General features: G+C 41.4%; 1 protein-coding gene across 1 annotated transcript in view; it reads right to left on the bottom strand.

Annotated features, from left to right (window-relative positions):
- LOC112105687 (hormonally up-regulated neu tumor-associated kinase) overlaps positions 1-27,284 on the bottom strand; it is a 75,657-nt gene that overhangs the window by 12,414 nt on the left and 35,959 nt on the right. Inside the window, exons 4-7 of the mRNA XM_026652245.1 lie at positions 21,624-21,759; positions 19,554-19,681; positions 6,357-6,492; positions 795-963 (exon numbers count right to left, since the gene is read on the bottom strand). Coding sequence (XP_026508030.1) covers positions 795-963; positions 6,357-6,492; positions 19,554-19,681; positions 21,624-21,759 — 569 coding nt within the window. The remainder of the gene's footprint in view (positions 1-794; positions 964-6,356; positions 6,493-19,553; positions 19,682-21,623; positions 21,760-27,284) is intronic.

The following is a 27,284-nucleotide window of genomic DNA, read 5'->3' on the forward strand; positions in this document are numbered from 1 at the left end:
GCTGCAACTGCACTGTCAGTCTCTTAAGTCACTTATTGCTCCTCTCATCCCCAGTGTAGACATCTATTGAAGCCAATGGGAGGTTTGTGCAGAAACTGAATGCAGAATATGCAATAACAATTTACACTGCAAAAAACCTGCAATGCAAATTGGACAACAGGATTTTTGACCCAAGGTCTTATGCAAGAGCTATTAGGTATTAATGCTTTGTGCCATGGGCCAAGAGGGTCAAAAACTAATCAACAAAATCTACATACGTATTATTTTTAAGTACAACTTTTATCTTAAAGTTTTCACTTCACAACAAACAAACATATTTTAATAGCTATTCAACTGTCCCCACCTCTCCTGCCAAGAATCATATTACGTTAATGGATGTTTCTTAATAACAGAAGAATTATATCTAAAGAGCATAAACCCGACACAACTCTAGGACAAAAATAAAGCCTTACATGGCAAGGACTTTGTTTCTGTAAGCCAAAAGCCTTCCCAGGAGCCTCTTGGTCCAATGCCTACATTTGGAAACCATGTACATACAACCTACAAGCAATTATTTCCCATGCATGGGAACTCTGATCTGAATTAATGTTATCTATTGACCAGCATTATCTCCCTTTCACAACTAATGTTATATGAACAGTGAATCTCAAGGGGCTACACTTCACTAAGTTAAAGACTCAGAATCAAATGTCAGTGTGTGGGAAAATTTTTGTATATTACAGCACACTTTTTATATTTATTATTATTATTGTTGTTGTTGTTGTCTTAAAGAATCAGTATCAAGCAATACTTACTCTCAGGCCTGTCAAATAGCGCTCTAGTTTCTTATTAAGTAGAAAGTAGATGGCGAGAGTGTTGCTTGCCCGATTAGAGAGGACAGTGTTGATCACATCGCTGTTCTTGTAGCCCAGCTTTTCAGTCATATGGAGCAGCACACTTTGGCTGAGGTCTTCTAGGTGAATTCTACACAAAGAGAGACCGAACAAATTATTCTTACAACCTCCAGATGAGACATTAGAATGCTTGTTAGCAATGAGGACACCTGAAGAGTATGCACTAGAGATCTGAAGGCCATTATATAGCTAAGTAATGCAAACACGACTAGCCTTACGTTCTTGTGAAGGTAGCTCTAGTTCAAAAAGCAGCCAAAAATTATTTTAGCGATAAAGAATACCTTCTGATACTTAACTCAGCATACCCTCTGTACTCGAGGATTTTGGGTGCAGTTTTCTATGTGGATTTCAGCCCTACCACCCTATGCTGTGTTCCATTCAGATCTGACAAACTAAAAAAGGTCAAGGCTAGTTACTACTTGGATGGTAGACTGCCAAGGAACAGCCACAGTATGTGCTGCAGGAAGGGACATTGATCATTAAATATATGGCATTCTACCCTCTGAGTCAATAGTGAACCAATGGCCCAGCATGGTGTTAAGAGGCACTGCAGTGCTGCAGATGCCACATTTTGATTAAGACATAAAACCCAAGGTCTTGACCACTGTAGTCATTAAACATCCCCTGACTCCTTTTGGAGGAGAAGAGCTAAAATCCAACTCAGCTAGCTACATTCTGCTTACCTATATGTTTCTGTTCTTTCCATTAGATACGATACATCTTCATCTGCTATTGTTAACCGCTGCTTGGGTGTTTCGCCTTGCATTAAGTAGCTAGCAAAGTGTTTCATCCCACAGATCAGTGTATTTCAATAGTAGGTGAAGTGAGCTATAGGTAACATTTCTATAGCAGTTTGTTAAATTTGTAGAAGTGCTTTGAGGTGGAAGGCACTATGTAAAGCTAAGTTATACAAAAAATATGTGTGTGTTTGCGCACGCTCTCAATAATGGACTTATCTGAGTTGAGGAATGGATAGCAATAGCCTTGTGCAGTTATAACAGTGCCTTTAACAGTGCATTGGAAGGTCAGATTTTCCAAAGAGCTCATTTAGGCTTCTAAATGAATTGGTCAGATTTCCAGGTGTGTCCAGCACCCAGTAGCGCCCATTATTTTCAAAAATAATTGTTTTAAAAAAAAAAAAGATATTCCTTGTTCTCAATAGCTATTTTAGCCACTTATTTAGGTGCCTTACTAAGAACTGCTGGGTGATGAGCTTTTTAAAAAATCTCCATCTCACCCCCTGCATCGCTATTTTTCAGCCGTTACTGCACGTGAGATGGGGCTGGCCATAGCAGGACTCTAAATAATATTCAAAATCGAGTCTGGTAAATCTTGACTAGCAAATATTTCCCTTTGTTCAATATGCTTATTAAAATTCATTTTGTACTAAGGGACTGCTTTTAGGGTTTTTTTTTTAAGAAGTTAATAGGCAAACTGTATCTGCAGCTGTATGGTAAGTAAGTCTGTCTTCTGGATAGCAAAAAGAACCCAGGTAATTGTTGTTGGAAGTATTCTGTAAAATGCCAAGTATTTTTTGTTGTCAGAGAATTTCTTTAATAAAAGCAAGCTTATAAAAAGCCAGGGAGAATTATTTTATGAGAAATCTCCTGCATCTCAGTTTTACATCCTCTCCCCCATCCACTCCTTCTACCAACTCCCTATCTAAGGAGCATTTAGTGACGCCCATAAAAGGACAGAAGGGGTACCCGTGAGTACAATACATTGCTTTTTGTTAGTTCAATAAAAATAGTGCTTGGGATGAGAGTGGAGATTTGTTGGTGATTAAGTGGTGGATAAGAACTATGGTGTATATCCTGCTCACACATTCTGGCATACATCCAGAGGAACTCTTTCAAAGTTGAATTTGTGTTACTCCAAATTTACACCAATTTAAATGAAAGCAAAATATGGCCCTAAATATTTACAATCAAGAGGCTTTTTCTTATCACACTATAATATAGCAACTTGTAGGCAGGTCAAGTTTGGGACCTAAGCTAGTTAAGAACAAAAAAGCACTATAGCCCAAAGATAGAAAGACAATAATCTACATGACTATGGAACTCCACTGACTTCAGCACTGACTTTCTGATTTTTCAGAGAGGCAAGTGATGAGAAAAACTGATTTTGTACATACAGTAGAACCTCAGAGTTACAAACACCTTGGGAATGGATGTTGTTCATAACTCTGTAATAATGTTTGTAACTCTGAACAAAACATTATGGTTGTTCTTTCAAAAGTTTGCAACTGAACATTGACTTAATACAGCTTTGAAACTTTCCTATGCAGAATTAAAATGCTGCTTTCCCTTATTTTTTTAAGTAGTTTACGTTTAACTCAGTACTATTCTGTATTTGCTTTTTTTTTTGTTGTCTCTGCTGCTGCCTGATTGCACACTTCAGGTTCCAAATGAGGTGTGTGGTTGACCGGTTAGTATGTAACTCTGAGGTTCTACTGTAATATTTATTGTAAGGGTGATTTTTTAAAAAAAGGGATATTCTTTTAAACTAGACTATGTAGAATACTTCCCCTCCCAACTAGTTCTTCCATTCTTTCTTGTTTTTTAACTGTTATTACATTATCGGATGATAACATCTAATTGTCCTTAAAGCATAAAAGTTCCATATTGATTTTACTTAAGAAGTGTATATATTTTAAGAGCTGTAAAAGCAGAGGCGTAGCGAGCGCCCTCCGTACCCTCCGACCGGAGGGGGCCCCGCAAGGAAGGGGGCCCCTAAAAGTGGCAAAATAAATACCGCATTCCAGTTTCTGCATTGTAAGGGGCCCCGCCCGGACATATGTTCGGAGGGGGCCACCGTTCGGAGGGGGCCACGTTCTTTGTTGCTACGGCCCTGTGTAAAAGGCACTTATTTTCTCCTAACACCCACCCACCCACACCTCACTCTCTGTATTTCAGGACTCTGATTTTCATTTGTTCTTATATTTAAGGTTCCTTTGCCTTCAAGACAGAATGATTAGTGGGCACTTGGTAAATAAAGGACACTGCACTGCTCTTTTCTCTAACATATTAGACTCCAGCTTCCTTTACAAGTCACCTAAATAATTATACATATAATCAGTTACACTTGTGATCAAACTCAGAAAGAACACTTCCAATACAATCTGACAAAGTGCAACTCAAGTGCATGCCAGGGATTAAAAAATATATATAAATATAAAAGTGCATCTAAAAATGGAGAAGAGTTTTAAATCAAATATATTTCAAGCCTTCTTTGTGTTGTTTTTAGTGGAGATAAGACTAGGAGTGAGAGTATTAAGTTACCCACACAGCTCTCAGTTACATTTGCTTAACAGATGCCACATTTAGTAGATTGATTAGCCTCATTATGACAGTGATTTAATTAGCATAATGACTCATTCAGTTTACACTTATTTTCCCTTTCTTTAACACAAAATGTTCATATGTACCATACTTTAGCACAGTCCAATGCACCAGGATTCCTCAAATCTGCTGTGTATGTTTTGTTTTAGCTTAATTAGACTTGGTATCAGGACAAGAATGCTGAGACAATGATTCATCTCATTCTCTGCCACATCCCTTGTAAACCAACCACTCTCATATTCCTTCTTTATATTCCAGCCATGAATGTAGCCAATCACGTTTCCCTGCACCACAACTCTGTGTTCCCCTGTATGCCAGCCTAATGATTCATTGTTTCACCGGATCTCTCTTATGAACTTTCTTTCCAGAATAAAAGACCTCAATCTCACTCAAGTTCTATCCTCCCATTTTTCAAGAACTAGAAGCTGCTATTCTCTTTGTGACTCTAGGCTTGCAATCCTTGGGCATAAGCCCACAGCTGGTGCTGAATTGCGTATTACACAAAAGCTCTTACATTTTGACTAGTGGCTACATCCACAAAGGGGATTTAGACTCGTGGTTGCAACACCTAACGTTTAGACGCCCTGCCACATAAAAGAATCCATAGGCCTGAGGTAAGTACCCAGGCTTCCTGTACAATGCATGCGGAGAGTTAGGCACCTAAGAATGGAATTCACAAAAGTCACCACGCTGAGCTGCTTAAGCTAGCCAGTAGGAAATGCTGAGAAGAAGGGTGTGGCCAAGCCCCTCAAAATCAGATAGGTGCCTAACTGTGGGCTGGTGGCATATGCCTGTCTCCACTCAGGATTCTCACCATGATCCCTCTCCTGAAGTTAGGCACCTAAACCAGATCTGCTCTTTCCCACAGAATGTCAGAGAGCCAGGTTCAAATCTTCCCCTCTGCCTGATTTGGAACAAAGACTTGAACCGGATTCTCACTGCTCTGGGAGGCAGGCGGCAGGGGGGAGAAAGGGACGCAGCTAACCACTTAGCTACATAATCATTCTCAGTCTGTGCCTGGCTCAATGAATGTTTAAATATATTGTACAAAAACTGAACAGCTTAAGCAAGAAAGAGTCCCACCCCAGAGCTCACCAGGGAGTGGGGAGATCTGGGTTCCGGTCCCCATTCCATATCAGGCAGAGCAGGGATGTGAATCTAGACCTCCCACATCCTGGGTGAACACATAAACCACTGAGCTATAAGGCACAAGGCAAAGGGGAGGGGAGGCGGGACACACACCATGCACTCCTCCTCTGATTGCATGCTTTGTGTGGGGCCCAATCTGACAGACAGCCTTTGGAAACACCTACTGCATCAGGCAGTATGGATTAGGTGTGAGCTAGACACCGAGCAACTCAGCAGTGTCAGGATGTAGCTGGCACTGCACATGTTCACTGGCCGAAACTTAGGTGCCAACAGCGTAAGCAGCCGGGGTTTTGAGGATGTAAATTTTGGACTTAGGTGCCTAAAGTGACATTTAAGCACCTAAATCCCTCAGTGGATCTAGCCCTAAGTGTACCAAAAATAGCACTTTTTTTCCCCTGGCTGCATATACATTTAGCCATGAGATCTGTCATCCACCTGAACCTGGTCATATGTCTCTGTGTCCGTTGAGGTGTTCAAGGTCATCTAAGCAGGTTCATCTAACTCTGATCCTTCCCATAACGGTTACCATAATAATGTTGTATTTATCACACAGAATCTAAGCTGGAGTTTTAGAAAGGCAGTAACTTCCAATGACACAGTAATATCACTCCAACGGCAAACAAAGGGGTGCCCAAGACTGATGTACAATGTGCTGCCCCCATCAATTCTGAGAAGCTCCAGGAGTCAACTAAGTATGTGGTCTTGATCCTGGGTCACCATGGAGCAGTATGGCATCTCTCTGCTAGTTTAAGGAAGTCATTTTGACTTTTGCACTAAGAACTCTCTCAAAATTGATATCATCTCCCATTTATTTCAGGCCCAGTCCTGAAATAAGCATAAGCAGTCCTTACTTATGTATGTAATCCCAGTGAGTTCAATGGGACTTTGTTATGTGAGTAAGAGTATCCAGGATCAAGCCTCTAATGGTTTAATGTGTTCTCACATTTGCAAAGTATTGTATTAATTAAAATACCTGTTTGGATACGTGACATTATGCGGTGCTTTCCCAGGGTAATTCTCATTAAGCCAACGATTTGCTAAAGCTTGCTGGATGTTTGGTCTCTTTGCAGGATCTGGCTCTAGCAGAGATTGTAGAAGGTTTATGGCCGCTGTGAAGACATTAAGAAAAGACAACAGCTGTGTCATATGTTTTACAACTTAACTTAGCAACTGAGTTACTATGGTAAATAACCTTACCAAAAATATACTACCAAGCAACGGTTTCCTTTATGATGTGCTCTAATGTCCCTGAGAAAATTATCTGATAAGGAGTTAATCCATATGTAAAATAAATAATGTTTTCTAGAATCATAAATGAGAAGAGGGACAATGATCTGTGTGTGCTCTGAAGGTAACCTTCATGCTTCCAGAAAAAAACCCAGCAGGGTGAGAGGCATTTGTTCCCAATTAGCCCCAAACCCTGACTCTGATCAGATAATATTATTCTAGACACGAGGATCATAACATGCACCAGATCTAATTTTCCATTAAAAAAAAAGGAAAAAATCTTTGATACAAATCTAATCTAGAGACTTCCCTGTGCAACATATTTCAATAGCAAATTGTCTGGGACAAACAATAAGAGAAGTCATCTGGAATTTTACCTGTCTAGAGATCTGGCCCAATATTAAACATGAGAGATGAGAGAACGTAGCCCCAGTTCAGTAAAACATTTTAGCACATACTTCAATGGGACCTAAGCACATTCTTAAGTGCTTTCCTGAATCAGGGCCTTAGCATTACAATCATTTCTTCATTATTTAAATATTCCCTCACCAATAACATAAGGGTTTCTTCCTTATACAGCCCTTCAAAAATTCAGCAGAAGTATAATGTTAGAGGCCCCATGTGCAATCTTAAAAAGGAACTGCATGCCTCTGGTGAGGGGCTGAGCAGTCTCAACTCCCATTAACCTTCAATCAGTACCAGTGCTCAGTATCACACAGCATCAGGCCAGGGGGACCAAATTAGTTTCTCAGTTAAAATGGTGCATCCATACTGAAATCAATGATAGGAGACTCTGACCCAATTAAAATAGAGCAGTAAACTTAGTGGGTTCATTTCTGTTTTCAGATATGAACCCCTGTACTTCCATTGATTGCCACGGAGTTGCAAGAGAGAATCTGAAGGCAGCACTGGGCCTATGTTTTGACTCCATTCCTTTCGAGTTTTCCATCAAAGAATCTCAAAGTGCTTTACAAACATTCATTGATGTCATGCCTCTGAGGTTGTTAGTTACAAGGAGAGATAAAGTGATTGGCCCAAGGCCACACAGGAAGTCAGTATCTGAGCTGGAAATTTATCTCCGTTTTGACTTTTAATTTTAATCTCCAGACCATCATGGCTAAATCCTGCCTTCTGCTTTTGCAATCTTAAGGAATTTAATATGCTCTCTAGAATTCTTCATGGATCAGACACAGAAACCTAATGTTGGAGATGGTTTTTTTTAAAGATTTTGTACATGAGATCACCCAAGTGCTTGCAGTCAGCCTCACGTATGCAGAAATTAGACACATTATACGCACCAGAGAAGCCACCAAATATAATAATGTGGCTAGCACACATGGGCTACATACTAAGGAAAAAATAGTCAGCCGAGCTGCCAAAAGAATTCCGGATGAATTCCATAGCAAACATCAAAAGCAATGTACTCGCTTCTTGCTTATAGACCATTAATCTTGGGTCAGTGGATACTACCCACTTGTTTTATGCCATTTTTGTCTTTTACAACTGAATCCATTTTTGCACTAGAGTAGCAATGGCATAGCCTCTTCACCACCGTCCCAAATGCTCTACATGGACTGCCATTTACACAGTAATCAATGGGCATCTCAGGGGCCAGAAACACAAACGATAGGCTTCTTTATTCCCGTACCCTCCTTTGTGTTAGGAGAGCAGCATGTTCGCTCTCTAGGCCGGGATGTAACCATTTGAAAAGGGCATAAATGTTAACTAAAGATAAAGTGCACTTGCCTTTAAAAGGCTCTTGTCTGCAGTCATGTTGTTATCCAGTCCCCTCCCTTATGTACATCACTGGTCCTTTGAGCATGGTCAGCTCAGGAAGTCACCATGAAGCCTGGTCTATATGGGGTCAGGAAGAGGAAGTGTGTGCCTATGTTCTAAAGCAGATCAGTGGATAACGTATGACTGAAGTTGTGAATTTTCTGTCGTATTTTTATGCCTGGCAGTGACTTTCTTGACTTAGTATTGCTACCCAGTGGGTGCAAGAAGTTAAAATGCTCCTGTGCCAGAGCAGGAGACATGAGGTGTTTGGGATGATAGGAATGGCTCGTTCGGGGCTGACTAGAACCAACCCATTTCAAGGAAGGATCCAGAAAGACAACAGGAACCCCAGCTACTGAACAACTGACACCTAACAGTGGGAAGCTCCAGCAGGTGGAACATGGGAACTCAGCAGGGCTCCCCAGGAGGAGAACAATAGACCAAAAGGTGTCAGATGTCTGCGTTAAGAGCTGAGCTCACAGAGACACAGGAAGCTCTTGCCTGGGATTGAGAATGGACAAAGACAGAGAAAAGAAACCCTGATGGTTCCTATAGCAGGATGGCTCAAGAGAGCCCTGGTGTGGGCTACTGCCTTAACCTTTGCTTCTTTATGCCAACTAAGAACTTCCCAATGCTGCATTCCAGTTGACTGATAAACCCTAGTCTGTTTTGAAAAGGCTGCCTGGTGTCACTGCAAATGCTTGCAGAGGTGCACTGATCCCTGAAGAGGGTGCAAGTCTCTGAACAGGAATCTTTCCCAGTTGGACTTGCTGGACAGAGCTCACAGTGAGAAGCAGGAGTGCTGGAGCCCAGTGGGTGAGTCTCAGGGCTTGGCTACACTTGCAGATGTAGAGCGCTGGGAGTTAAACCACCCTTCGGAGACCGCAGCAGGGGAAATGCTGCCGTGTGTTTACACTGTCAGCTGCAAGCGTACTGGCGTGGCCACATTAGCAGCTCTTGTAACACCACAGAGAGCAGTGCATTGTGGTAGCTATCCCAGCATGCAAGTGGCTGCAGTGTGCTTTTCAAATGGGGGGAGGGGTGGAGTGTGACAGGGAGTATGTTGTGTGTATGTGGGGGGACAGTGTGTTTTGGGGGGCAGAGAGTGTGTCAGCATGCTGTCTTGTAAGTTCAGATAGCAACAGACACCCCCTTCCCCGCCTCTCTCTCTCACACACACTCACAGCAGCAGCATTTCACAGTAATGGTTTGCTTTGTCCTGGAGCAGATAAGCTGTCAGAAACGGAGCTTTGAAAGGGGATATCCCCATGCCTGCAGCCGAGTTCAAAACAATGACAAGAATGGCCACTTGACTTCAGGGGACTGTGGGACGTTTCCGGAGGCCAATCACAGTGCAGTAATGCAACACGTCGTCCACAGTGACTCCCGGGCGTTTCAGCCAGGGCGCAGCAAGTTCTATGCTTCTCGTGGAGGTGGATTACCAGGAGCGCTCCAGCTGCAGAGTCCAGGCGCTCTACGCCTTGCCAGTGTGAACACCTCAGGATATAGGGCGCCCGGGGCTGATTTAATGCGCTCTAACTTGCAAGTGTAGTCAAGCCCTCAGAGGCATTGAGGCCATGTGGCCTATCTTTTAGGAACAGTGGGACGCCTTCGGGGTCTAGCACATTGAATGGGGACTGTTTAAAAGCCGGGCCTTAGCACAGATCCTGTGGATTCATGACACAAGGAGGGGAGAGATTTGTATTATATAAGTCAGGATGAGGTTCTGTCGGTGCTGAGCTCTACCAACTTGAGGAGTCTCTGTGTTCAACATCCTACAGAAACTGGGGCCCTGAGAGACTATCCAATTTAGACAGGCCTACTGTCAAGAATTTTACATTTGGCAGACAGAGAGAATTACGATTATGCAGTTACCAGGTCACCTAAGCATGAACTGAATTTTTGTAAAGTTATTTCTATCTTCATAAATTATTAATTACCATGTGCTATTTTAGCTTAAATCTCTCCTGACTTTTCCATATTTTCATACGACAATAACATTGCAGTAACAGCAGGGAAAGACTGGAAACCTGTCCATAAATCTTTTGGAACTTGATGTTATGGCTGTTCCATGAGCATCCTGCAACTGCAATCCTCATGTCATGTTTCTTAGGTAAAGAATTCTCTATTGTCAAGAACAACAAATCCATTGTTCTTCTGTTTTGGCTTATGACTTTCCATTTTTCCCATTTCCCCAATTATAAAATGCACCTCCCAATAGATTCTGAGCACAGTTACAACAGTGCACAATGCTTATTGAAAGTGTTATGTAAATAAACTCAGTCCCCAAATGAGTTCAATTCCCTATACAAGCTCCCTTTTCCTCCAGCAAATGACTAAGTGGATGAGATTTATACCATACTAGAAAGATCAAAAGATTCACGATGGATGAAATGAATTCCAGAGGCAAGAACCCTCCACTGAGATTGCTCTGCATCTAGTATCTAGAAAAAGTACCTCAGCTAATCTTAAGTGTTGTGATGGCACAGAAGGAGAGAGGCAGTTTCTCAGTTAGCCAGGATCCAAACCCTACAGGCATAAGTAGGGCCCTACCAAATTCACGGCCATGAAAAAAGCATCACGGACGGTGAAATCTGGTCTCCTCGCGTAAATCTGTTTTTTTATTTGCTTTTACCCTATACTATACAGATTTCATGGGGGAGACCAGCGTTTCTCAAATTGGGAGTCCTGACCCAAAAGGGAGTTGCGGGGGAGGGGGGTCACAAGATTATTTTAGGGGGGTTGCAGTATTGCCACCCTTACTTCTGCACTGATTTCAGAGTTGGGTGGCCGGAGAGTGGCAGCTGCTGACTGAGGGCCCAGCCCTGCAGCCAGCAGCACAGAAGTAAGGGTGGCAATACCATACCATGCCATCCTTACTTCAGAGCCACTGCCACACCAGCAGCACAGCCTTCAGAGCTGGGCTCTCGGCAAGCAGCTGCTGCCCTCCAGCCACCCAGCTCTGAAGGCAGGACCGCCACCAGCAACAGCAGCACAGAGGTAAGGATAGCAGTAACGCAACCTCCTACATAACCTTGTGACCCCCCCACACACACAACTCCTTTTTGTGTCAAGACCTCTACAATTACAACACCATGAAATTTCAGATTTAAATAGCTGAAATCATTCAATTTATGATTTTTAAAATCCTATGACCGTGAAATTGACTAAAATGGACTGTGAATTTGGTAGGGTCCTAGGCATAAGACCTAACACCATGAATTGTATGGAAAAGCAAACATGAAGCTAACAGATCGATCTTTGGAGGTGGAGCATGTTACATATGAAGTCAGATGTAAATAAAACTGTTATACCATTCCCTTGGTCCATGCTGAACAAAGTAGCTGAGCTAACAAAGGTATAACTGAATTATCCAGCCAACTGTTGTATATCTTCATCTATGATGAAATCAAGGATGGTGCTAATCTTGTTAGCCACTGACCTTACACTTGACAGAATTTTCTTTCTGTGGTATAATTTTGGGATAATGTTTGTTCTCTTTACCGTTTCAAGACCAATATCACTGGAAACTTAGTTTCTCTTTAAATTTCATTCAGATACCAAGCTCAGTTTTAAAAAGTTGTAGAGCGAGATTTATTAATAGGAATACAAACATTCTTCTGTTTTGACACTGAGAAGCCACATTCCTTGCAGTGGTCAGAAACAATTTGGTTTCTATTGTTTAGAGAATGCCAAATGTGAATGTCTGCTTGGTGAAATTATGCATAGAGTTGCTGTCTGTACTACTGACCACATGAAACAAGCTAAGGCAATTTCATACCATTGAGCCATAAGTTAGACCCAATTTTTAAAACCCCTTAAAACTGTATTAGCGATAGAGGTCATTAGATGATGCAACTCAGTTATGGAATTTTAACTAACACCTCATTTTCTGCTTCACAGGGTTTGCTTAATGGCACGTACGCTTACACACCCTGGAGATACTCTTTGATAGGCTTTACAAACACAATCATTAGGATTCAGTAATTAAAAGGTAAAATACCAGTGAATTTATGGACTATCAAGAGTTCTGTAACATAAATAAGTTGTAATAAGCAGAGAGAGGGAAAGCCCTTAAAATAAAAGAAACTGAGATTAAATTTGAATGCTCTACAGATGTGGTTCCCAAACTTTTTAGTACTGCAGCTTTCTTACAAATATTTAAAAACTTGGTGGCTTCCCACAACCAAATGTCTTTTTTTTTTTTAACCAACTCAGGACACTAGATTCAAGAGAGACACTATAACCTGGACAGTTTGGGGACTTTATTCAACCACATACAGTTTGTTTAAAGATATAATCTAATCTAATCCATGTTTTTAAAACTATAATTAAAAATGTGGATTTGGGGGTGTGTTTGGACATAGTCCAAGATTTTAGTGAAAATCTTGGGTCTGTTTCAAGCTGCACAGTTTGCCTGATGTTTGGTTGACTCTCTGATAGCACCAGCCATAAGTCATTTTTCAAAATTTAAATTATTTCTGTGTTTAGTTTTCACAGAAATCATTGCTGAAAGCCCAGACTCACCGAGTATGTTTACACTGCACTTACACACCCACCGCTGGCCTGGGTCAGCTGACTTGGGCTTGCACAGCTCGAGTTGTGGGACTAAAATTGAGGTGAGACATTCGAGCTCTGGGACCCTCCCCCTTGTGGGGTCCCAGAACTTGGGCTCCAGACTGAGCCCAAACATCTACACCACAATTTTACAGCCCTGTTGCCCGAGCCCTGCGAGCCTGAGTTAGCTGACATGAGACAGCCACGGGTGTTTAATTGCAGTGTAGACACACCCACAGAGATGAATGGAAGCAGAACTTTTATAGCTTCTACTGAGTTTTTCATACCCTCCTTTAACAGAATCCAGAATTCCTGCTTTGTTAGATTTAAAAACTTGGTCTTGAGTGTGTGATCAGTTGTCTATTCCAAGAGATTTTCTTGAGCACGGAAGCTTGAGGTTGGAATGGAGTCAACTGTTATCGAGAATGGGATTTGAATCCAGTTGGTATTTGGAGATTCATGTTCAATTCCAGAAAAATATTCATCAAAAAGGGAATACAATCCAGACACATGAGCTAATATTTGGTCTCTAAGAGGTTTTGATCACATTCACTCTGTTCTTTTTAAAAGTCTGATAACACTGGAAACATCTTGGTAACTCCCTTTTAAACGTAGCATCTCCAAAGACAAAGCTTCAAGAATCCCCTGATTTTCTCTAGTATATTTTCTAAAATATATCTAGTATACTTGTATTCCTTCCTTGAAGTATTAGATTCCGTATATTCAGTATGCCAAACATGTCCACCAGGTAACTAACATAGTCAAGTCCACATTTACATATGTAATCTGCAAGGTCTGTTTTCCTAAGGAGGAATATTCTGATTTTGTCACACAATTCAAGGACATGTTGTAACATTTTCCCATGTGACAACCACCTAACTTCACTGTAAAACAGAAGCTGAGTGTGGGCAGAGCTCTTTGCTTCACACAGAATATTGAAACAATGTGTTCACTGCCCAGGATTTTATAAGTAGGGCCCTACCAAATTCATGGTCCATTTTGGTCAATTTCACTGCCACAGGATTTTAAAAATCGTAAAATTTCATGATTTCAGCTATTTAAATCTGAAATTTTATGGTGTTGTAACTGTAGGGGTTCTGACCCAAAAAGGAGTTGTGGGGGGGGGGTCACAAGGTTATTGTAGGGGGGGTTGTGGTACTACTACTCTTACTTCTGCGCTGCTGCTGGTGGTGGTGCTGCCTTTAGAGCTGGAGAGCGGTGACTGCTGGCCAGGAGCCCAGCTCTGAGGGTAGCACCGTCACCAGCAGCAGTAAGGATGGCATTGCCACCCTTATTTCTGTGCTGCTGCTGGCTGGGTGCTGCCTTCAGAGCTGGGCAGTAGGCCAACAGCCGCCCTCTCCGGCAACCCAGCTCTGAAGGCAGCAGTGCAGAAGTAAGGGTGGCAATATGTGATTCCCCCCCTAAAATAACCTTATGACCCCCCCTGCAACTTCCTTTTGGGTCAGGACCCCTAATTTGAGAAACGCTGGTCTCCCCCATGAAATCTGTATAGTATAGGGTAAAAGCACACAAAAGACCAGATTTCATGGCGGGAGACCAGATTTCACCGTCCGTGACGCGTTTTTCATGGCCAGGAATTTGGTATGGCCCTGCTTATAAGATTAACTATTTAAATATTGAGGGCCTCGTGTACTTCAGGTTGCAACTTCTTTGAGCCAAAGCTTGGTGATGAATCATGCAGTGTGTCCAAATTGCTGCTCGTGTCACTTTCTTTACTCATGCTTCAAGCCCACTGTTCTTTCCAGTCATGGCTGCTGCCCCATCAGTGCATAGCCCCACACACATAGCCCAGTTGAGACCTTCATCTACTATGAATTAATTGAGGATTTTGAACATTTCTTCACCAGTTGTTCAGGTTGGGATTTCTTTGAGGAAGAGAATTTCTTCAACTACTGTACCTGCTTTGACAAATCTTCACATAACACCGAAGCTGAGCCTGAAGCTTGGCTATGTCTGCAGATTTATCAAGCTGCAATGCAAAATATTAACTCTTCTTCACTTGTTCTATCAACTGGTCCTGGAAGTTCTCTGCAAGAGCATCGGTGTGTCGATGGATGGTATTATTTGGCATAGGAATGGTTTTCAGTGTCATGGCTGCATGTTCCCCAATCATAATTCTACACATGTCTATTGCTGCTGGAAATCGATGGGACTTGCCAGTGGTGTGTGCTTGTTTGCATTTCGCAATTCACATGGCCGCACCAAACGGTGATTCTACGGCTTTCTGAGGAACAGTTGCTTCTTTAGACACGACTTTTTTTTTTTTTTTTTTTTTTGCCACTTTAATTCTTCTTATATCTAAAGGGAAAAATCATGGCTCTTGTTTACAGATTCTGGGTGTTTGGTTTCCAAATGTCTCTAGTTTCCCAGGCCTTGCACTCTCAATTACTAACATTTGAAAACAAATGACACGCTGTGGCTGTGGATTTTCCACAGTAATAGCAAGACACAAAAATCCAAACATAATGTAACTATTGTCATAGTATCTACTTTGCTTCCTTTTCTGTTTAACTTTATGAAAATCATCTTGCTCTTCAGCCCAATGATTGTTACATATAGGCTTAGCATTTGGCAAAAATCGTTCCATTATAAAGACGAGATGCACCTGTCTCTACCTCAACTGTGGGCTTTCAGCTGAGAGACTTCCAGCTGACTGACTCCTCCAACAGGAAGTCTCTCTGCAGAAGGCTCCCTGCAGGAGAGAAGGGCACAGAGGGTGTGTCTATGCTACAGCTGGGACGAAGTCTCCCAGCCCAGGCAGACAGACTTGTGCTAACTTCACTCCAGATAGCATGCTAAAAATAACGCTGTGGATGTTGCAGCAGGGACGGTCACTCAGATTAGCCACCTGAATCCAAGCCCACCCGATCCCCTGGATCTGGGCTCCGGGTGCTAGCCCGAGATGCCACCAATGCCACAACATCCACTCTGCTATCTTTAATGTGGTAGCTTGAGTTTGCGCGAGCCTGTCTACCCAGGCTGCGAGGCTTGCTCCCAACTGTATTGGAGATATACACAGAGAGACTCTCAGCCCTGGCGGCAACAGCAGCATAAGAAGCAGAACCCTTAGTTAAAACACGGGTGATTTTTAAGGCAAGTTTAATAGTCTCTTAACTAGAAAACAAAAAATGGGCGTAGCAATTCCATTTTACTCCCAAACACTCATTGGGTCCTCATGAACCCTTTGTGGCTCCCCAAGGGAGTTATGGCTCAGAGTTTGGAAAGCACTGTGTAGATGAACACCCTTTTGGAAGTATTCCTGTAGTCCTCACTTCATCTCTCTATTCCCAAAGGAAAATATCTGAGGTACAGAAGAAGTAAAGAGAGAAGCCAAGAATCTGTGCGAGGTTGCTGTCAAGCTCTTTACCAATGGAAATGTTGTTAATCTAAAACCAATACCAGGATGGCTCTGTTGTCTAAGAGGCCAAATGAAAAAAGGATTCCTAGAAGGAAGATTGAACACCAACTTCAAATTCTGGCCCATTGTTGCCATATAGTTGCTTTGGGTGCTCATGGTCACTGAAAATTTTAACTTTTGGATAAACTATTTGTTATGATCTTTTGCAGATTAGAGTGGCTGTTTGTTTGATGTAACTGACTTTGTATTCAAGAAATTATATGTTGATACAACATATACTGCACAGTTAAAGAATCTTTTACAAATAATTTCTCCTCAGACCTCTACATGCATCAGAAAAATACTCAGACCGTTACATGGCTAAAGAAAAAGGGCTGTCTCCCTAAAGAGTTAACAAATTCAACAATTTGCCAAGCAGAGGAGCAGAATAGCTGTTGTCTACTGACCCACAGCCTAATAGTGGCAAGAACAAATGTCGTCTTAAATCACGGTTTGCCAAATCAGTGAATGTGCAGGTCCCCTGCCTTAAATCAAGAACTGAGGCATACCTTTATGTACAGTAGGGTAAAGGCTAACAGATTTAAGTCTGTTCCATTAATCTTCTATTTCTGAAAGCTCAAAGTAACTACTGTAACTCCCACTGGATAAATAAAATGTTACTTTCGCTGTAGAGCTTCATGTCAGATGGCTACAAATTACACAAAGATGCAATTTTTGGAAGAATTCTGATCCTGACAATGAAAACGAATAATGGACAAAGCCCACTGGTCCAAGTACACTAGAAAATATCCAGTAAGAAACAGACCTGCATTGGTAGAGGCCTCTCTGAATCCCAGCTTTGTATGGTTTTAGCACCACATCCTGGTCCCACAGAGGTCAATAAGAGCTTTGTCATTGACTTCAAGAGGATCAAGATTTGGGACCTCGTCCAGTACAGCATAAAGCAGTTATTATAATCTTACTCATAACACAATTACTCAGTGGAGCTTTAGAAAGTGGACTAGGATATAAAAATGGCAATTTAATGCAACAGAATCCTATCAGGAAGACTCTGGAATGGAAATAGAGAACACTCTAATTGTATCAGATAGATACTGAGACTTGCAGCTCACTCATAAAACACTAGCACATGAATCTTGGGCAGAAGAGGAGTGCCACACGCAGGTCCGGGATGAACAAGGAGCAATGCTGACAGACTCCAAAGAGAGCTTTCTTTAGTTCTCCTCAGTCAGAAGACAGAGGCTGGGATTCAGGGCCTGGAAAGCATGGATGGAAGGGATTTAATAGTAAACAGCAGCAGTAATATTTACCACTTCTACAAACTTGCAATAACTAGGGGGATTCTTGGGGCTCTTTCAGGCACACAGATATCTCCATAGGAGCAAAACACTTTTACAGTGAGTTTCTATAGTGAATGGGAAGTAAACGCTGAGGCTGCACTGATGTAGTGCTTCCATGCAGACCCTACCTATGCCAACAGGAGGGATTCTCCTAAGGGTGTAGGTAGTCCACCTCCTCAAGCGGTGTGGATTTTTCACACACCTGAACGATGTAGTTATAATGACCTAATTTCCTAGTGTAGACCAGGCCTAAGTGAAATTCACATAAATACCTTCACATGTTTCAATGTGAACATGAAAAGTTCCAACCAACTGCACGTTATGAAGGAACAAGTACAATTACATTTGAAAAAGCAAAACACATTCATACATTACACACGTTCATAGATTCCAGGCCAGAAGGGAACATTATGATCATCTAGTCTGACCCCTGTATAACACAGCCCATTGAATTTTACCCAGTGATTCCTAAATGCAACAAATGGTCTAAAATAATGGCCCAGTGACCATGGGCACCTTCTACTGTGAGGAAGGGAACCAGTGGAAAATCCACGCCTTATGTGTGCTTCCAACATGCTCTCTATCTGCATTCCTAATCCACCCCTGAATGTTGGACCTAGCTGCATCTCCTCTGCAACTGCCAACATGCCTTCTCTCCCCAACTCTACATAAATAACTGCAAAAGGAGCACCCACTCAACATGCCCCTAGCTGGTACGCTGCTAGTCTGTGGGAGGCAGTCCTTGCTTACAGCCCTCCCCGCTGTTCACCATTTTCCTGTCCCTCTCACCATTTTCTACCTTCATAGTCCCTCCAATAACCTGCACAGATAGTCCCCGCTCCCAGCTGCAGCATCAGACCCACCTCCGGATCAGCAATTGATCCCCAATCAGGATTCCCCAACTGCATATCCCTACACTCTACCCACTACCCATCACTCAGCAAGAATCCAGTACTACTCCCCCTCGATACCATCACCCACTTCTCCCTACCTAGTCTTGACTATCCTAACTCCTACACACAGAGTGCTGATCCCCCAATTTACAACTCAACGCTCCCAATTCCCTGCCACAACATTCCCATGCTGAGAGCAAGTGAAGGTTCAGCAAGTCCCTCTGTCCTCCACCTTGTCCCTCGACTAGCAAATGTGGGCAGTACCTGATCAAAATATATAAAATGATGACTGATACAGAGAAGGCAGGTCGGGAGCATCTGTTCTTCATCTCTGATATCTCAAGAACAAGGGAACATTCAATGAAATTAAAAGGCTGCAAACTCAGAACTGATCAAATGAAATATTTTTTCACACTGTGCATAGTTAGACTCTGGAACTCATTGTCACAGGAGGTTAAAAAAATTAAAATTCTGTCTCTGTTTGGAGAATAAGAGGAAAGACCAAATTCTGTATAGGCAAATGAAACCTAAGAAAAAAGCCAGGGTTTTTGACACATGCTGACACAATTTGTATTGAAGTTTAGCAATGATACTGTTGCAAACGGCAAGGATCTACTGTGGGAACAAATATTTTATTATTATTATTATTAACTAATAATTTTGTAATCTAACTCAGTTGAATCATTTGAAATGAAAAATAGACCAAACACACCAGAAAAAGCAGAGCAACTCCACAAATTCCTCTCCACAATATTGCAGCATGCTCATACCCCAGATTCATTGCAACACTGTCCCTCTCTATCTTGTGTTCAAAAAGCAAAGCATTATGTTATTGTGGCACATGCAGATCTTTTTTTTTTTTAACTATAATGAAAAAAATATCTACATTCTTTCACAGTTAATATGTTATGCTGGTGCAAAATCTTGAAATCCACAGTTAAATGCAATGGTTCCACCTGAATGAATATGAATAGACTTGGGGATGCTGGGCTGCTTACCTGTGGAGAGTTGGGCAGGGAAAGGATTCATTTCTTTGTCTACCATTTTCTGGTACAAAGCTCTCAGACTGAATGGCTCCACAGTGAAAGGTAAAGTCCCAGTCAACATAGCATACATATTCACTCCACTGAAAAGAGAAGCAGAGAAGAAACAGTTAAGGAACTAAAAATATGCTATCAGGAGTGGGGAAAGGCATGTAGGAAAGCGTAGACGTTGTAGTTATCTGCAATACTTTCACTTTAATGTTCAACAACTGTAAAAATAATGTGCAACTTTCATTTCTCTAGGGTCCTCAGAACCTTTGGAATAGGAGCCTGATTCTACTGCTGCTCTGCATGTGAAATGGTCACTGATGTCAGTGGGAGTTTCACATAAAGGTCCCGATCCAGAGCCAATGCCAGTGGAAAGACTCCCACTGATATCGATGGACTTTGGATCAGGCCCATAAAGCAGCTCTCTAACAAGAGCTGAACAATTCTTGGTATTAACTCCCCAAAACTGGCCAATTCACTGATGAAAACTCGGTTATGTTTCGTCTATTTCTCCTCGCTCCTAAAAGGGCCTTTAAATTAAATTCCCTTTGAGAATTTACTTTTTCCATTTTGCTGGCAATCTCAGTAACTCGTGCACAGCATAGAAATGAAGTCAGTGTATTATAAGGTGTCATACTCCATAGCAATAGTGTGGTTAAATACAAGGAAGGCTAGGCACTAACTATATTTTTTCTTACATTAAAAAAAAATATTGGCACAGGATATTTTTGCTGGTAAAGGTTAAGGGTTTAGAAGAATGGCAGCCTTCTAATTGTCTGCATTTCAATCACAGTAAGAGCTTCCGCATTCCACAGTGCTGGTAACTCTATCCCTGATGTAGAGGGATGACCCTGTGCAGGAGTGAGAGATTAAGTAGCTGTATGATAGTTTAGCTCTGGATCTCCTCAGAGCAGAGGCTACAAATTAGGCTCCGACTTGTAAAGCTCCTTAAAAATGGTTAGTTGTAAAAAGATATGATTGGATCAAATTCAGCCCTGGTGCACTGACGTCAATGGAGTTATATAAGAAATTAACCCATTGTACATAAGCATACATTTGACTATTCTCTTACTGCTATGTATATCTATGGTCTATCCCTCTTAGCAGTATTAATACCTAGATAACACTTTACATTTTCAAAGGGCTATAAAAAGTTAATTAGTGAATGCTCACAATTCAGGCATGTAAGTTTTATGACCCCAATTTACTGACAGGGAAACTGAGTCACGGAGAGGTTAAATGGTTTGCCTGAGGCTGCACAGCCAGTCAGTAGCAGAGCAGGGCTAGAACTTCTACTGCTCAGGAAGGCAGTACCTCTTTAATGTTTGACCTTATGCCACTTTTCCCACTTCTTCCTGCTCATGGATTACAACTGTGTTTATTTCCAACCAGGAGAAGAAACAAGTGTCCGTATATACAGCTGACACCACATATGGGCCAACAGGTGGGCAAATAGAGGAGTGCAGTCCAAGCTTTTCCAGTAACGCAGACACATTTGCTCCAAAACATCTTTAGTATTCCCCTACCTCAGGCAATGGACTCTTTTGTCTGCAATGTATGGACATTAAAAATCTCACAACATTTCTTGTATTTGTATGAGAAAAGGCTTGTCCAAGTTTCCTCAGCTGAAATGTCTTCTCCCTTTACTATTATGTTCTTTATACAGCGATCTGGGTAGTTTCCAGCCTTCATGCCAGAGCTGACTGTATATAATATATGGATTTAGTGGGAGAGTTGGAGATCCTTAGGTGTAAAAGGAACTACATACAGTATATTCTATGCCCTTCAGTGTAAAAACCATATCTTCCTCTGTGTTTGGAAAGTTTTTAGCACATTTTCAGCTCCTCCAAATCTAAATAATCAATATAAAATATAATAAAGTCCATTTTCTAATCCAGATGTCCCCCAAGCAGTGGGTCATGCTATTCCTAGAGAATTTGGTTGATCACAGTAACCAAACACTTTAATATATCTGATATGATCTACAGTAAAAAAAATAAAAATAAAAAATTAGCTGTTACAAGCTACATAACTCACATGGACCAAACGTCTATTTTGGGACCATATTTTTTCCTTGCAAGAAGTTCTGGGGCTGCATAGGCGGGGCTGCCACACTGTGTGCTGAATGGATCAGAGTAACCCAAGATACCCGCACAGTTGCTCAAGCCAAAGTCTGTGAAAAGGAAAGAAATACTAGATAATACACACACATGCACTGAAACATTAGTGAAAAGAATATAGTTTTTCCAGACATATGCAGTCTACTGCCATAATAAGAAATCATCCTGAAAAAGAACTTTCAAGAGTCAGCTACCTTTATGGATTGAAAGAGTAGAAGATTTTGTCAAGTAATTTTTTAATTTATTGGAGAAACAAAACTTAGGATACATTCTGTTGTCAGATGCACACTTGCAACGGCGTGATTTCAATGGGTGTTGCAGGCGTACAGCTGAGAGCAGAATTTGGCCTGTGTGTGCATGTGTATGGGGCAGAAGATGACTTTAAGATTGTCAACTATTTTATATTATTGCAAAACGTTGCTAAAAGGCAAAGTCTAAATCTTAGAGCTTCAAACTTTTTCACTAAATCGTGTAAATGAGCCGTCAACCTTAACAAGAGGTTTTGCTTTCTAGGGCTGTGGTGGTAATATATAAACACAAGCTTGCAGAGTCAGCACTCTGACTCTGAAATGGCAAATAGGGAAAAATATGGGTGGAAAAAAAAATTGGGATTTTTTTGTTTAGGTTTTTTGTTTGTTTGAAGTAATGTATTTGTAGCCCTTAGCGATATATGATCTATCCATGTAAAGTCTCCATTTCCAGTTGAATGTTTTGATTTGATTCATGCTTCTTACAAATTCCCAGAATGCATACAACGCATATGGATCTCAGGGTGATTTAAATGAATCAGTTTAGACAGGAAAACTGAATAATGCCTAGGAAAAAATAAAGTTATAAAGATTAGCATGTGAGCTGAAGTGTCTAAGTGAATGCACACGAATACTTTCCACTTGACTGACTATTTGGGAGGAAGGCAAGCACAGAATACATGTGCACTACGCTACATTTGAGCTTTCAAAATGTGCTGGAAGGAGTCTGCAGGAGCACATTGTTAAAACTGAAGGAAGGGTTGGGACTATTTCTTGCCTATAATGGAATCCTACCCTGTCTGGATACTGATTAATCATCCCTGCCAAAGATGACTTATCCCTGGAGTTTATACAAATACTTCTGAATATTCTTGTTGTTGTTGTTATTATTATTTTGTGCATAGACTGGACCAGATTACGTCAAGTGTAAGATAGTTATAAGATTCCTAGGAAGGATACCTCCATAGACCCATACAAGGTCAGGGATGGTCTAGACAGTATTTGGTCCTGCCATGAGGGCAGGGGACTGGACTCGATGACCTCTCGAGGTCCCTTCCAGTCCTAGAATCTATGAATCTATGAATAAGGTCTTACCCTACCACAACCCTGCCCTTTCAAACTGCACAACTTTAACACTGTGCTTTACTGACAAAATACTTAATGAGTCAGATTCTCAGCAGGTGTAAATCAGCACCACTCCACGACACTCAATGGACCTGTGCCATTTTACACTAGCTGAGGATCTGATGCACCATATTTGTTTAAACTATAAACACATCCAGGGAGTTAACTAAATATAAGGTGGTTTGCACAGTGATGCTGTGTCCTTCCTTAGCTGTGCTTACTGAAACAAAAACTCTTTCCTTGCAGAAAATAAATGAGTAGATTCCCCAGTTCTTCACTCTTCCTTTCTTTGCACTACCAAGAGGTGTGCCTTGGACAGGGATTTTATCACAGACTAAAGGGGAACATTTTTGAAGAAGCTCTTTGTTAAAATATTGGTAGTATATGCACTGGGCTTTTAAATAAATATTTACTTTTGATCTTAATGACAGAATGTAATTGGCACTAACACTGATAATTGTAATACTGGTATTGTCTTTATCCAATATCTTTTGTAACCTTTGCTGTTTGCAGAATTAAGATCAAAGACCATCATTGGTTCCTCAAAATAAAAGGTGAAAGATTTACACGAGCTGAAGAGAAACCAGTTGACATGAAGAAACTCCCTCACTGTTCCTCTTAATGCTGAACCAGGGAACCATCACATTACACTTCTATGTTGTAACACCTTCAGGAACACAATAGTGAGCCCAGCGTATGGGCTACTGATTAAACTAGACTATTACAGTGATGGGAATGTTACTAAATAACTGGGCCATTAGTACTCTCAGACATTCAATATAAGAATTTATGGGTTAATTCAGCCCTTGTGCAAGCAGGCAAAGCTGCAGCAACTTCGGTGGAGTTGCATCCACTTACACTAGAGCTGCTTTTGGCCCATTATTTCTTGAACAGAATGCCAACCTGTGGTACCAAGAATGCCCCAAGCCCCATAACTAGCATTATGATTGTGTCTTTATCAGATACCTCTGATCAAGGGCTGCTGGCTATAGAGAAGCACATTTATTTCACCCAGACCTCAAAAACCTACTTCTCAGATCTGAGTCTTAGCAAGCAGCTGACAAGGGCGACACTTCATGCAATAAAAGGAATATGTATAACAGAATATAACCAGTGCACTTAATACAAATCACTAACAACTTACTTTAAATCATCTTAATATGTAGCAAAGAAGAACTGACAAAATCAGAAGCCATCATTCTGGCAGTGTGATGCAGAACAGGAGGCAGACTCAAGGAATTAAGCTCTCATTTGTATGCGTGAGTAAGCAGAGGCATTCTGTTACTGAGATAACTTGTATTAAGTTCCTTAGGGCAGGCACTGTCTTTGTCTGTGTTTTGTATAATACCAAGCACACTGGCACCTAATACAGAATGTAATTCTTATGTTGATCAAAGTAAAAAATAAATAAAAAATGTTTTGGTTAATTGAAGAGCAATGACCTAATACAGTCATCTGATTTCGAAAGTTCCTGTTTACTCATGCATTCCCATGGGAACTGAATTCCCAGAGTCCTATTCCACATCAGACTGCAGTCCCTGCCCCAAGGAGCTTACCATAAGTTATCTTAGTAGCTGAACATCTCTGCATATTCATGCATAGAAAGGAGAGCTTCATTCTCCAAATCAGACTCATTGCCACTCAGAAGCCCTTGCTGGAAAGCATCCGTACAATGACAGCCTCCGCCGAGAGACCTTTCATAGTTATGGTGATATAAAATATTTCATTATCATGTATCGTCTAAATGAGAGAGTGTGCAGGGGAGCCGGGAGGGGCAGATTCTCTCAACATAAGTCAGCCGGTAGAGAACTCCCCCTACACAGAAGAGTTCCTCTGCTTGCAGAAGGCTGGCAGAGGCAGCTCTGCTGACAGCTGCCCCCTTTAAGGGAAATGTGAGGGCATGGCCGGGGCAGGACAGGGTGGAGGCATGGCACGAATCTCCACTACACTCAATCCTCCACTTGGTGTAAGGTAGAGCTGCCTCTGTGCCCTAACCTGCACCTGGGCCGGGGATCCTGAATCAGGAGCTGCAACCAGTTCCCTGTGGTCCCTCTTCTCTGTTCCACCCAAACGTAGCTCCAATGGAATGAATCAATAGACTTTTTTCAACCTTTTTTCATTTGTGGACCCCTAAAAAATTTCAAATGGAGGTGCGGACCCCTTTGGAAATCTTAGACATAGTGGGTCTGTGGACCACAGTTTAAAAACCACTGCCATAAGGATTTCAGAACAAAATGTTCAGAAATACTTGTCTGTGTGTTGTGACAGGTATGGCAATTTCCTGCATTATCCAGGACAAACCTTACTGAATTAAGTTTAAGTATCTTAGGAGCTCATTGTATTAAAAATGTTTGTGTTGTTGTGGGATTGTATGTAACTTGTCTAGGACACAGGACTAATCCAAACCTTGGAAAGTGTTATGAGCTTCAAAGGACTCCTAAATAATGGGTTAAGACAAGAATGAGCTGTTAGTTGAGTAGGTTTCCTAGGAAATACTTTGGAGGAGGGAAATGCAAATACCCACCTCCTGACCTGATCTTTTGAGTTTCACCATGGGGATGAGACCTTTGCCTATGAATCACCTATTCCCAGGACCAAAAGACCCAAACAACATAAAGGAGTAACTCACAGATTCATGGGAGTGCTTGTTCTGAGCTAAAGGAGTTATGAATGGGTAACCACAGGAAAACCCCTGGGTAAGGTTTGAAGCACTGCTCACCAGCCAGAACCCTTGTTGGAGTGAGGGGGTGATCTCTGGTTAGCTGATTAGTATGCATGTAGGTTCTTTTATTGTTTTTAATCCATTTTCTCTGTAGTGCTTTTACCTTAAGAGTAAATGTGCTTGATCAGAAAGAGCCGTGTGGTAACTAATGTGGCAATTACACTGTGTATTGTCTCTGAAGAAAAAAGTAAAGCAGGCTGGCTTAGGTGCCTGACTTTGCTAGGGAATTTATAGTGAAGGCAGGGAGCTGTGTGGCCTGGAGATACCCTCGTCAAGAGGAAGAGAGACACATGTCTCCACCCAAGAGAGTCAACAGCTGGGGAGCCGGAAGCCTGAAAGTGGACGTCCTTGTTGGACGATAGAGGGGGAATACAAGTGCAGTTGCCCTGAACTGGTGTCGCTAAGGTATCAGGACCATCACTACAGGTGTCATATAAAGAATTGTTCAGAGGAGACACATTAGCCAACAAATTGGTGGATAACTTAAAAGATAACTCATATCTGTTTTGGATTACTTCATCAAACGGTGGCCTTCTCAAGAAAACTAAATCCGAGGATTTCCTTACAGAATAGGAGAACTTGAAACAAGGGGTTTCAGCTAACTTGTGATACAATGTAGCTGTTTGGATTGACTGCAAATCTGCTTTTACTTTTAGTCTAATAAACTATTAGTCTAATAAAAAGCTCTTTATGTTTTATAACATATACAGTTGGACAATGGGATTTAATTGCCTTGTTTTAAAAACACATACTGAGTACAATCTGCTACTGTTAAGATGCTGTCAGTTGTGAGGACTAGAGAACAATTTATTTTAATGCTAGCTAGTCTAAGGAAGATCTAAACATCTCCTTCCCTATCCTTTCCATGCCACCCACTGTGAAGAGACCTTACTTATGCAACTGAAGCAAGTAAGACTGTGGAAACAGTTTGGAAATTTTTTCTTTTGTTTTGGCACACCAGTTTTATATTGTATATGAATCATCTGACTGTGTCTGTATTTGGATGTCAAGTGTATGTACTGTTGGGTAATCAAACCCCGAATAACAAGAAAATTATATAAATTCTTTAAATCCATCAGATATTCTCATTACAGTGTTACAAACCATCTGGTCTCACTTAGCTGCTAAACTGAGATAATGGGTGGTATCCATCATTACTGATGAATGATTCATGGTAACATATCAATATCCTCTTGACCTGCAATTGAGGCAATGCAACATTTTGTTTTGCTATTATCTTTCCAGAGTTACTTAATTCATTAAAATGTAGTGACTAATAAGTCATGGCCATTTTTCAAAACACCGAATTCCTAAGTGGATTTTGGATATTTTAAAATACATTAGTAGTCCCTTCTTGTTTGCACAGAGATGTGTATCGTTCATATAGATGAACTGGCTCGCCTTTTGACCTAAGTTTAGTCAACGCTTTTCATCAAGTCTGAGATGATGAAACCTCTCTTTCAAAGACAGAGTGAAAGAAAGA

The sequence above is a fragment of the Terrapene carolina genome, unplaced genomic scaffold, assembly GCF_002925995.2.
Source record: "Terrapene carolina triunguis isolate 2854851 unplaced genomic scaffold, T_m_triunguis-2.0 Scaffold31, whole genome shotgun sequence".
Lineage (NCBI taxonomy): Eukaryota > Metazoa > Chordata > Testudines > Emydidae > Terrapene > Terrapene triunguis.